Source organism: Micropterus dolomieu, linkage group LG02 (assembly GCF_021292245.1).
Source record: "Micropterus dolomieu isolate WLL.071019.BEF.003 ecotype Adirondacks linkage group LG02, ASM2129224v1, whole genome shotgun sequence".
NCBI lineage: Eukaryota > Metazoa > Chordata > Actinopteri > Centrarchiformes > Centrarchidae > Micropterus > Micropterus dolomieu.
In genome coordinates, this window is record NC_060151.1 from 18,163,515 (window position 1) to 18,177,433 (window position 13,919).

General features: G+C 39.8%; 1 protein-coding gene across 3 annotated transcripts in view; it reads right to left on the minus strand.

The window, feature by feature from the left end:
- Positions 1-13,919, minus strand: part of LOC123957180 (ras-related protein Rab-26-like) — a 78,703-nt gene that overhangs the window by 21,330 nt on the left and 43,454 nt on the right. For all 3 annotated transcript variants that reach the window (XM_046029793.1, XM_046029805.1, XM_046029800.1), the window contains 2 exons: positions 12,538-12,604; positions 3,906-3,958 (listed from right to left, as the gene is read on the minus strand). In XM_046029793.1, coding sequence (XP_045885749.1) covers positions 3,906-3,958; positions 12,538-12,604 — 120 coding nt within the window. The remainder of the gene's footprint in view (positions 1-3,905; positions 3,959-12,537; positions 12,605-13,919) is intronic.

Here is a 13,919-nt window from a genome sequence, read left to right on the forward strand (position 1 = left end):
GACAATATTACAACGCAGAGCAGAGCGGCTCTGAGGGCGGAGGAGGAGAGAACGATTTTCCCCTCTCATTTCTCCCTCTACTTCAGAGTGGCATTCATCACCATTAGCGTTCATTAACATGAGTTAGTGCTTGTTAGTCAGCGGTGTGCCAGCAGGCATCTATAGCTTGCCACCACCATATCTCCTCGCTGTAATAGACATTGACTGGATGTGAGACAGAAGGAGGGATGAAGAGATGAGAAAGGGAGGAGGGAAGGCTAAGCTGGGCAGGGAAGGACTTTTCAATGTGTGTCTCCTAAGATTACCCAAAATGTATCTTTGTGAGACTGAAAGTAAGCCTGCATGCACAAGACCAGGACCCTGAAACTGACGAAGCTAAAAGGAATTCAGCCATTGTTACATTTTATTATTTACACTACACTTTTCAATAACTTTTTGCTTATCTTTTACTGAACAAGGTCAGCAATGTCAGTATAGCTAAATTTATTGGATTATAACGGTTAGAGAGCTACACTGAATATTATAAAAGACATAGACAAGTCAGTATAACAGTTAGACCGTAGTAAGTAACGTTACTGTACTGAACGGGTCCTCCACTGTGGTGGAAACTAACACCAGCCATCCGCCAAATGCGGGTAAATTGACAAGGTTAGCATATTGTGGCAATCGGCGCACACACGCACATATACCCCAGTGGGCTCAGGGGAATATTTATGACAGTATTTATAGATTAATTGATTAGTTGCAGTCCTACACTGGATTAGATTAAAGGTGACATATTCACAATAATGACAAACTTCTAACACTTTCATATTAAGCGCATATTTACAGTGCTGACATTCCTAATGTAAGTAGGAATAATCCAGCGCACAACAGTGTGAAGGACAGTTTGTGTAGACGTGCAGCCGTCTACACAAACTACATGCCCCGTCAGTGTCCTCCCAGCTGGCTGAGAGGTCGTTTTTGACATGACAAAAACCATGGACCATGAAGAGATAACAGCGCCAGAGACTTTGTTTCATGTGGTTGACAGTTACTTGTCCTCCCTTCGGCTACTGCCTGTCCAACACATAAGTGTCCTTCCTGCCCACATTCTTCACACACACAAACACACACACATTCCTTGAGCAGCTGCAGCTAAAGAAACACCCTTTTCTGCTTTAATGACCTCTCAGCTCATCTGTAAGATGGGCACATTATATTACTCTGGCAGAGACTGGTGACAAACAGCCTCTCCTTCTCTTAACAGCCCGTTTGCTCCTCTGAAAGGGACCTTTTTCCCCTCATGGCCAGTGTCAATTAAAGCTGTTGAAAATTGCCACCCCCAGTTGTTGCAGGGTACATTTACTATATAGAGGGAAACTGCAGGTATGATGACATAGTGACACCAGCTGGCATGGCCTTCAGTTCCTCCGACAGTAGTGGCACTACGAGGCAGGGTAATGGAGGAGATAGATGTTTGGGAAAAGCTGCCATTTTATGGTCCTAACGGCTACTCACTTTGACATGTTTTACAGTATATTCATAAAACAGAAAAGTTGAGCTGAAAGTTTCCTTTCAATACAGAAGGACTGCTAAAACAGACATAAAGACAAACATTGTTGTCATTATTAACATATTATTTATTTGTTTTATTGATTGGAAGATTATACTCACAGTTTGACTTCTCCTCTGTGTCCTTTCAAATCCCCCCTTCCTGTATTGCAGATCTTTCGTTTTTATTCTCTCTTGCTTCAAGCTATTATCTGTTTTGTTTTGTTTGTTTCTATACTTGCTTTCACAGCTTGCTTTGGCATTTTTGTTGATGCAAATAAAAATGAATAAAAGGTAGAACAGAAAGGTTCTTAAGTGATACATCTCAGAGGCAAACCTACCAAAAGGTATCTGAATAAAATACAACAAAAATCCATTATAGTACAAATGTATACTGTAATGTTTGTTTTCTGTGTATATGCACACAGTTACTACGTGACAAAAATAGAAAATATGAGGTTTGTTGTGTCAGGTTGGCTATCTGCCCTCATGTATTGAAGTTTCATTTCCTTTTAATTAGCTGAATCAATAAAAAGACTAAATTGTAATTTCATTTGTAAACTGCTGTGTTCTGCGGGACAGGCTGCATCAAACTACATTTTTTTTAAATTTTTTTTTAAATATAAAGCTTATATGCTATATGCAGTTTCTTTCATGTTAACTTTCAATTTATGAATCTGTGCATCTATAGTATCTGGTCATGGGTGAAATAACATCCTCTGTACATCAATGGTTTCCTTTGCATGAGTGGTCAGTTCAATTCTTATCACTTTCATCCTTCATCGTCTAATCAGTTTTCAGTGTTCCTGTTGTCAGAGTGCATACAGCCACAACATTTAAAGAGTCCATGCCAACATGCAGGACAGGCACCACAGTGGCTCAATTCTCAGCACTGAATGATCCCCTGCAGGGCTGACTGGAATGTTCATGTTTCCCCTCTTGATTTTCTGCCATACTCCGAAGTCATACATAAAAAAAATAATAAAAAAGAAGACATTTCAACAATACTACTTATTGGCCCCAAAACTGGAGACAATCATTATGAGCATAATAATAACTAATAATAATATGTAACTACATTAATTCATAAAAGCCATTTCTTTTCAATTTGATAAACCTGGAGATAAGGTTCTCTTGGACAAATAAGAGCACAGGAGATACACCTTCTGAGGGTATCTATTCCATGGCATTAAGAATTTGATTGTCAATATTTAATTCTGAGAGACAGCAGCCACACAAAGTCACCACATTTTTGTCCCCTCATTGTAGGCATTAGAGTTCAGTGGAAATAGAAAGAGAGGGATGAAGACAGTTTTCACCAAGTGGCCTTAAATTTACATGATTTCTAATGGCCAGCAGGGGGCGACCCCACTGGTTGCTAAAAGATGTCCAATTGCATTGGAGTCTATGACAAAATGACCCTACGTCTTACTTGATTTATTACCTCAGTAAACACTTTATGGTCTCAATCGCTAGTTTCAACAGCTTGATGTTCATTTTGTAAATGATGGTCTAATTTAGAGTAAAATAGACGATAAAGCAGGTATTCTTTAGGGCTTGGCAACCAGGATGACAAGTCGCTACCACAGCAACCTGTCAATCAGGATAGAAGTGAATTGTATACACTGCACTAGGTACATTAAACTAGTGGTGAACTTGTTTTTTCAGTGCTGTCAGTGTTTTTGTCTAAAAACAGATGCACCTTGCTAACCAAGCTAGCTAGCCCCACCCTCTTATCCAAATTGGTCACTTCTGGTTAAATAAAACCCAAGATGGCGGCGGTCAAAAAGCCAGATTCAAGGCTTCAAAACAGCAGTTCACAAACCAAAGGCTGATGTCATTCTATTACACAGTCTATGGTTTTGACTAAAAGCTGACAATGCTATCCCTCACTAAATCAATCTCCCCCATTCCTCACCCTCCTATTCTTATTTGTTCTGCTGTTTGGTTCCCATTTAACAGTGAGAGAAGAAATCCAGATCACTCTCTGCTCGTTCAACCTGCTGTCACATGTACTGACTTTCATAAAATCGTGTCGTAATGATGTTGCCAAAAAATGACAGTAGCAATGAAGCTCAGCATTTTGTCATTACAAAGCTGTATCATCCATTAATTCATGTATCAGATGTTACAGAGCCTTTTGTGAGAACAGTTGTGGCCATGATCTAGCCACAGCCTTCTGATCCGCAAAATTAATCTGATGGGCCAATGAATAAATTCAAATTACCATGTCAGGCGTGACATCTGGTGCACGTTTATGGAAGAATAACAAGGTCTGTTGATGTAAAGTATGAAAAAGAAAATTGATCTAACGCAAAACAATAGGAGGTGAGTAGTTACAACTTTTTTACTTAATACAAAAGGGAACTTACCTGTATGTTGTCAAAGGATGTTTTGTTGGTGACGTCATACAGCAAAAGCAAAGCTACAAGAAATAGAGAAAAGTTCAAGAGTGTCATCTAAAATTCATGACGGCAAATAATTTTATATTGTAAAATGGTTTGGTGGAAAGAATTCTCATCTAATGTTTAATATAATCTTTCAACTTGAAGTCTAAACTCCTTTTCAAATTAAATAATGAAAGAGTTCATTTCACTCTGGGCCCAAGACTGATTAATTTGAGTTCTCTTTCTCGGCCTGACAAAGTCCTGCATAACAATTAGCAAGACTCAAACAGACCACAGTTAAGACTTTAGGTGGGGAACATACAATTTATTTTACATAGCATCCTATTTGGCAGTTTAAAAGACTTTAATCGCTGCAAAACATGGACACTGGTTGAATTTTATGAGACTCAGCCTTGAAGAAATATTACAAATTGAGCACTGGCTTGGTTTTCCCCAGTCCATAGCACTGTTGTCAACATGGCTGCTCTAACAGGAATCAAATTCTGACAGTGAATCAGACTCATCCTGATTGGAAGCTGTAAACTTTAGTTACACAGCAGCAGAAGACTTGCCTTGTTGAAATGACCTTGAGCAATACACTCCCTCAGTCATTACCAGCGGCTCTTTATGTATTTCTGTGTCATAAATGAATGTGAATACCAAGATAATAATAGGCCTACTAAGTCATTTGCATAGAAGTAACCAAACATTCCCAAGTTCAGAAGTTGAATAGTTGAGCTAATATCAGGGAAAATTAACTTTACTGTAATAAATCCAATAATTTGTTTCACAACTGCTCACAGGAACAAGTTTGTTTAATCCACCAGCAGCAGCCATGGCTCTCTGTATTTAGATGCCACACTTAATTTTTTTTAATCCATTTCTTCACACTTATGTTGGCTGAAATGGTCAGAATCAACTCACAAGAAGCACTACATGAGTACACTAAATGAGATATTATTAGAAATATTTTAAAAATATCCCAACAGTTTCCCAATTATGTTAATTCTTATTGTGACCTTTTTTGGGCCTCACATCCATGACAACAAAAATGGGCCTTCAGGTCACTAAGGAGCCTGTCTGTGAGTCTGTAAGACAAAGGATAAGCTAAAGACAAAGCTGGGCCTGCAGGTCACCGAACAGCCTGGCCATGGGGCTTGACTTCACAAAGGGGGTCAGAGAACAATGGAAATCCCAGATAGCCCTGGTCAGTTAATTCACACCTACCTGTCAACTCTTAACTTTTAAAACCAAAGGTTTGTGTTGGTTAAAGCTTTCAGGGGGCAGAGTAATCCCAGGAAGTACAGCCATTTTGTCAACGGAGGTATAAAACCGAACACTTCCGAACCCTCATCGCCATTCCCAGTCTGTCACAGGACTGTAAGGAGGTAAACAAACCCTGCCTTTCTGCAACTACACCAGCAGCCACAGGAGGTATTTCCTTTCAGTGCTGAACTTTGTTCCTGAATACAGACTTCACTCGCTGGACGAGCAACTCTGTTTTCTTCTTTCCTTTTTACCTCTATTATTTTTCTTTGTGCTACCAACACAATTTTGGATATCTAAGGAAACCGCTATACACAAGATAACGTTTCGTGCCTGCAGAAGAAGACGGAGAAACTCCGTGCTTAACTGAGAGAAGATCACCTCTGTGTTATACCTTCTCAACCAACGTCGACTTCACTGATTACTGTTGCTGCCGCCAAAGAATCAGCTGTGCCGTTGAATCTACCGGCATCGTCAGAACCGAGCCAAGAGAAACTCCACCGGATTTCCCAAAAGGACTGACGCATCTACTTGCTATCAAATCAAATTGCTATTGTGGCTGTAAGATAGTTTGTGGTATATTGTATGTATATAGCTTTGCTCTGTGCCTTTCTCTCCTCCTTCTGCTTACTAACCCCACATGCACACACCACGTGATCACTGAAGCTAACCAGACCTGTGACCCACAGTAGGCTAGCATCACCCATTTTTTAAATTTTTTTTTAGTTCAGGTGAGAGTGATTTTCCGTCATCTTGATCTTGAAATCACATGGTTTGAACCGCCATCTTGATTCCATAAATCAGCTGGCCTCTAGCACAACCGGATCTGACACCACCCATGTGGTCAGATCCACCCCCCTCCTTTGTCTCTCACATACACACACACACGCACACACACACACGCTTGCTGGATTGTTGTATGTTTTTGTATGATTTGTTTATTGGCTTTATTTAATTTGCTTAGAATAGTTAATAGTGATTTACTTGCTAAAGTTATTGATCATTGATCTATGCTTGAGTTGAATAAATCCTATTATAATTTTAAAAAGTCATTGCCTGTGATTATTTGTGTATAATGTTATAGTAAGAGTTGGTTGCCACGGCCAGTGTATGGATTCACCCTTCTCTGTTTGCCATCAGTAGGTGGACAAACCCTATTTTAGACTGATCATACTTGGCTCATATTTGGTTATTGGTCCCTGATTCCAGGGTGGTGCCCCGTATTTATTAATAATAATGAATAATTTTGAATATTAATAATTATATTAATATTTCTAGAATATCTTTGATATTCAGCTAATAACCAAACCTGACCATATGTTGACAAAACCCCCAAGACCTTAAATAAAAAACAGGTATATCAATCTGACACAATATAACACAATTATTTTGTCAAGTGTTCAACTTCACAAAATGGATGATACAAACACGAGAACAGTGAAGGGGCCTTTTTAACTGCAGAGATTCCTCAGTCCATGTTCCACCATCTGTCTCTGGAGCAGGTCACCGAGGGAGTGCAGGTATTTGAGAGACAGTGAAGGACTGTGCAGCTGAGAAAGGTGGTAGCCCAGGAGAGATGAGAATGATGCAGACTGACGGCTGTGTATTAAAGCTGAGTTTTGCTAGACTTTACCTGGAGGTGTCTCTCACTCTTTTGCTATCTGTTATCACTCAGTAGCTGGAGTCGGGACACAGAAAATCATAAACTGCTGCCACTGTTGCTAAGAGTGTGCGTGTTTGGATTCACACATGCATTTCTCCCAGCATCCTTTGCAAAAGCTGTTTTTCTTTATTAACAGTAAAAGTTATTTGTGGGGGGGAAGAAATTGTGAGCACAGAATAGAGAAAGGCTTGATTAGAAGACAAAGCAGACCATGGAATGAAAAGCATTATGGTAACAATGGAGAGAAACCTCAATTGGTGAGACACTTTAAAGGAGAAAACAATGACAGAATTGAAGAGGAAAGGTAAAGATGGAATAACAGCAGTGGGTATTAGAGAAAAAATTCTGATTATTCTCTTCTTCACAATCACACATTCACTAGCTCACACAAACGCTTCACTTTCAATCTCACATCTGGGATTTCACTAACAACATTTGAAATGTTTTAATATGTTCTTATTTTCTGTCATGCATCAGGGATTAAATCTTTTTATAATTTCACTTTCAACTTGAGCTTCAATGCTTTTCATTATATTGTACAGCACATTATGAAGAAGAAGGTAATTACAGGGTTCGTACATCATCAAGCATTTCGGTGAAATGAAGCCTTTCTTAGAGAGTTTAGGAAATGTTGCCTGACATGCAAATAATAATTTCCTTTTAAAACATCAAAAAGTTGACTACCTATTTTACAGTTTCCAACAGTATCATCTGTTAGACTGTACCCTTGCCTAGAGCTTGATGCTGTGTGGGCATGATTCATCAGCCAGCATAGCTCATTTATATGATTTCAAGACATTTAAAACATCTTTGACCAACAGCCATGGGCTCAACCAGAATACATGTAAAATGGATTCCCATGAACCTAACCCAACAAAACAGTGACATTGAAGCCTAAATTTAGCAAAAATAATTTCACTAAATTTCCAAACTTTAGTAGGGAAGCCTGTTAACATGATTATCTTTCACCTGGAGTTAACAGATGACTTATGAATTCTAAATAGTTTCTATCCCCACTTTTCATCAGGTGCTTCGCCATTCAGGTGCTGCTGGCTGAAGCATCTTTCAAATGACTAGTTTCTGCAGGAGATGTGAAAACAAACAAATCAAAGACCAAGTGAAAGAAAAAGGATTGCCCAGAGGGCATCTGAATTAAATTTCATTTGGACTTACAAAAGAAGGAAATCGCCTGTCTTTATGTTGATCACCAATATACCTCAGGTCCCTTTGTCCATGAGCCTCCATTAATCTGGGATGGGGCAAAATTACTGAATGAAAGGAGATTTACAGGCATATGGTGGGAATATCAACATTATCTACCATTATGTTTCTTTTTTAACTCAGGAAACAAAATGTTTTGCAGACTTATATTTGTATCCAAACAACCTCTCTCCAAGCAAACTTGTAATTTACATTTCTTCTGTGTGTTTTGTTTGCTTCTTTTTGATTTTATTCTCACTGTGGTTTTCTGTTTTATCACAGTCTACACACATAAGCTAGACCAAGATTAGCTTATATACAGGAAAAAAAACATGCTGAAAACTGAACAATCACTGAATTTTTACACAAAAATGAGCTGAAAAATATCTGATGACTGTCTACACCTCTTCTCCCACACAGCGGATACAGTGCATATTCACCACCATCTAAAATAATCCTCCCTACATGCCTTTCTCTCTCTCTGTCCTCTTCCAGAACCTCTCCTAACTCAAGTCCCTCCACCCTCCCACACTCATCGTCTCCGTGAGTGCACCAGTGCTTTAGCTCTGGATTTTCTCCCCCTGCAGCTCTGCTCTTGCCCTGAAAAGTTATGGCAGAGAAAATTAGATCCATTCATCATCAATTTGGCTTCATGGAGGGGTGTTTGCATGTCAAGCATTGTGGGTGTAAATAGGTTTAAGGTCATAAAAGTACTGCTGGCAAGCTTGAGTGACCTGCAAATCCTTTAGTGTGTCATAACGTGACTGAAACATAAACCTTGTTGCATATACACATAAACAATAATAAAGCATAAAACAGTACTGGCCAAAGTCTCGGCAGAACTGAATTTATGGCCGTTGGCGTCAAATTTATTTGTGAAAAGCTTAAGGTGTTCTCTAGCATCTGATTTTCTGATGTTGGGTCCACTTGACACTGCCGGTTCACCAATTTCACAGCAAACTCCACCTATCTGATGCGACACCAGCATATGACCCGCTGTTGACGCTGTTTGTTGCATACAGAAGACTGAAGTGGTAACCTTACTGGTGGAGTTACAATGTGATAGAGAAATTGAAAACCCCCCCCAGCAAATTTGATGAATTGATGACTGATGTTAGCAGAAGGTAGAATGATTAAATTAAGCATGATAGTCATCTTAATCTTATTGTGTTGCTTTTAAGTGAAGCAAATGCAAATACTTTTATAGCTGCTTTAAATATTTAAAAAATCTGAAGAGAATGACCTCTGGTGATAAACACTAAAAACAGAAAATTTGTATTTACAAGAAAGTAGTGTTGACCCTGTGGGTTTCTGGGTTTTGCCATTGTTTCACGTGTCCTTCTGTTTGCCTCTGTTTCTCTTGTTTAGTTCATGTTTAGTGTTTAATTTTGGTCTATGTACCTCTGTGTTATTTTGCCCTTGTCTGCTCTGTGCTCTCTTTTATCCCTGCTTCAGTCTGTATTCTTTGTTGGTTACAGTTCTTGGTGATCTGTTATGTGTTCAGTAACCTGTGTAATGTCTGTTCCCCCATTTATCACTCTGCATGCCAGTCTCTCTGTTTTCCCCTGCTGTCTCTCTGCCTGCTTGTGTCTCGTTAGCCTCATGTCCCTCACCTGTGTACCTCCTCCCAGCTCGTTAACCCTGTGTATATATCCTTGCTTGTTTCCCTCAGTCTTTGTCTGGTCATTGTCGTGTGTATACGCTCTGTTCCTCGTTGTCATGGTTGTAGTTTGCGCTGTCTTGTCCTGTTCCCTGCTTGTTCCCTGTTAGTTCCTGGTATTTTGGATTACACTCGTTCTGGATTTTCTGTTGGTTGTCTATGTTCATTTTTGGATTAGTCTCAGCCACTCTGCCAGTAAGTGTGCTCGCCTTTTGTACCTCCTCTGCTCTGCGTTCTGCGTTTGGGTCTGCCACCCTGCTTACCCTTCTCAACCACCACAAAGCTTCTACAGATTATTTCATTGTTTCATCGATGCATCGTTTAAGAAGTACTTTTGCTCTCTCTCTCTTCCTCCACTTTGCAAACAGTGCCATAATTAATCACATCGTGTTCACACAGCGTAGGTGTAAGTGCGTAATAAATGTCTATGCGACACAGTGCGCTATATGGTAATATGGATTTAACGAGCTATCGATTTTCTTTGATTACTTAGCATCCCCGAGTCCAAATGAAATTTAATTCAGATGCCCTCTGGGCAATCTTTTTTTTCTTTCACTTGGTCTTTGATGTTTAACCGATGAATTGTCTCAGCCCTACAAGAAAGCTTCACCTTTAAGTTATTGTTTTGATCAATGACCTTATCACACCATTTCAATTACATTATGGTCATTAAGAATTAAGTAATATGGGATATAAAAATATTACTTATTGCACCTTTAATCATCCTGCATTCAGCTTGGGTGTTTAATTTTCAAATTCTACAGAAAAATGACAAAAAAGAAAACTGTTTCTTTACCTTCTGCTACACAGCACTTGAAGATTCATATACAATTCAAGGCACAGCTTTGCCCAAGGTCGACTGGCATTTCACGGAGATACTTTGATGTAGACAGATGTATAGTGCAGCTTAAAAACAGGCAAGAGTTGCCAGGGCTTACACTAAAACCTGCAGCGACTGCTTGTGTTACACGATCAATTCACTGTAGGGGTAGGGATACAGGGAAGTACAAAAGTACACTTTGCAGAAATAAACTTGAGTTTGTTTTCAGAGTTTATGTGAAGCACACCGAGACTGACAGTCTAGAGCATACACTCACTAAAGGTAGGCAGGCAGATCAAAACGTACCTGCTTTTATTTGAACAAAATACTGAAAGCTGGAGAAAGTAGACGCAGACCCTTTTGAACAACACTTCAGACTTCAAAAGCTCACTGACAGTCTGTTCCTCAAACAGGAGTTTGTTCAGGTTAGACAAAGTTGCAGTGAATCACAGTCAGCAACATTTATAGGCTTGGTATCTACATGGTTGTTCAAGTGATGAGTCGAGTACTTGTTACTGTGCCATAGGCGCAAAAAGACATTTATTTACAGGAGCCTGTAAAGCGCTCATAAATCCTACAAGAGCCAACAATAAAGTTTGATGTTCAGATCCTATCCTAAAAATTTTTTCCCAGAAATACCAGAGGACATTTTGTAATTATTTTCTCACTTTTAGAACAGACAGGTGAGAAGGTCATCAGCATTTAAAAGGTCACATCTGTTGTGTGTGATGTAACACTGTGCTCCTGTGAAATGCTTCATGGTATTAATGAAAAAGTAATTGAAAATCAAGACATTCAGATGTGGGTTAGGGTTAGCTAACCCACATCAGTTAGCTAACCCTATATGAGGGGGACAAAATGACAAACACATTGTGCAACATTGTTCGAATATCAAGTGCCAAAAAAAGAGCAGACTCCATTTGGTGACCCTCAGAGAAAAGTCAGTCCTGCTTGGAAAGCTGTTCTATGTGTGTGAAGGTAAAATCCATTAATTACAGCCACATTTCATATCAAGCAGTTTTTTTCGGTGAATCACTTTTTGTTTTTTAGCAGTGTGAGTGATCGGGGAATAACACCATGAGAAAATAGTTTTTACACTCTGTAGTGCACCTGGGGCCAGTATATTAGCTTCACAGTCGATTTCTTTTACATGAAAATACCCACTAAATGTTGGACGCCCAGGCTGTGGCTGTCTACCACCATGAGTAATTGTTGACCACGTTGAGTGTGTGACTTACTTAGCTTTCTCCTGACATTTACACACCTGGATGGTTAAAAAAAGATGGTTAATCATATCTTAATGTTTTCGTATTGCTCGGGGTCTTGTGCCTCACACACCAGGTTATGTGGATTTGATTCAAGCTATTTACTAAAAGCAGCTCTGCCTTGATTACCAGCTTTGTGAGCAAACAATGGAGTGGTGCCACTAAGAGCTTTCTAAATGAACCTCGCATGGCCAACAATGACGTCACGATGAATAAAAAGCAGACGTACACACATGCAGACTTATACACAAACACACACCCGTCGGTGATGACTGATTTCAAATCATCAAAGAGTCCCATGAATTCTGAATGTGTCCTTCCATCACAGCAGAAGAGCAACAAAACCTCAGCGTTTGATAATACTGCACAGTGGAAGAAGAACAATCGCAACTACACTTTCACACTAACACAGCTGTGAATTATAACAGGTATAAAAACTTTCATGCCAGTACAGCAGTTCTGAACAAGAATACTCCAAAACCTCCATTTAATTGTACAAGAATGCACCGGTAGATAGTTTAACGTGTATAAGTATATATATTTTATGAGCTCCTCTCCACCTGCCACAAAACAATAATGGTGGTAAAAAAAACGTAATACTAAAACTGCACTGTAATGAGGCCATAATCTGCATATGGATTTTAACAGTGAATAGAGACTGCTTTCAAACTCAGCAGTAGAAACTGTAGCATAACATTCTCAAAACTGTATACAAGTGTGTACATGTGCAGGGAGTGTCTCACCATGGGCGTCACGGTAGTAGGCATGAGTAACACTGCGGAACCGCTCCTGTCCAGCTGTATCCCAGATCTGCAGAGAATTAGAGAGGAAGATAATCACTGAATAGAGGAAGACATTTCTCTCTTTTTAATTTGAAGCCCTCATTTTGCTCAGTCATACTGCTAGACCTCAGTGTGAAACCCTCCTTTCAATTTATGTGATACTGGATGAATCAGGAATCTGTAATATGGAAATGAGATATACACACACTGTAAACCCGAACACACTGCTTACTCAAAAGAATTATGAGTTCAGCAATCAAAGCCCGCTAATAAGTATACTATACACTAAACAACCAAGTCTTCTTAACGAGTTATGTTGTTTTAATTATGTGTGTATCATCGTTTTTGACTGATGATGGATTTCTAAATCAAACCCTTCGAGTGTTGAAACGCACGCTGACTTGTGACGTCATTAACGGCCAAACGGGACTTTACGTTTTCAGAAAATTCAAGATGGCTACCCGATGCGAGGGAGACGGTTTTGCAAGTAACGGAGCAAAACTGTTAATAAACTTGTTGGAACCAGTATGTATATAAGTTATCTCATATTTACTCTCGCCAATGCAATCTGAAACAATATGGATATATATACTGTATATCAAGACGTGTACTAATGCAAGTGTGTAAGTCTGTCTGCAGAAATGTACTGACAGGAAGTCTACAGCGGATGGTGTGACTGAAGGAAATGACACACGGAGCAGACAACAACAAGAAAATAACAGGAACCGAGTCCTGGCCCTGAGAGGCGACTGAGCTTAATGTACATAGTTCCTGGAACAGTACTGTACAATAATATATGTGACGTTGATCACGTTTCATGTTGCTACTGCACCCCCTTGCCCTTTAGAGCAGCAACATGCATGTAACTAGGGAACACCCTGAATATAATAAAAAGAGAGGAAACGGAAGAGATACCTCAGAGCGGTTGGAGTTTGAGTGCATCTCTGTCCGTTCTCCTCGCGAGTAAAAAGCCATTAACTCTCTTGTCTTTCTTCCTCGTCTGATATTATAGGTGTCTGAACCTGACAAAACTATTTAATGAAAGTCAAGAGAACGTCTCGGGTTACGTATGCAACCCTGGTTCCCCGAGAAGGGGAACGAGAGACTGCGTTGGTTACGACACTATGGGAACGCCTCTAGGCAAAGCAGGTCTGAACGTGAATGAAATCACTCCAATCCTATTGGCTTGTTGCTAGAACGGTAAGGTGTGACGGAATAACCGGAGGAGTATAAAGCACACCTGTACACACTCATCATTAGCTTAAACTATGAAGCAGGCGCTTCAGGCGGGGAGAGAGGTGCGGCGGGCCGACGCAGTCTCTCGTTCCCCTTCTCGGGGAACC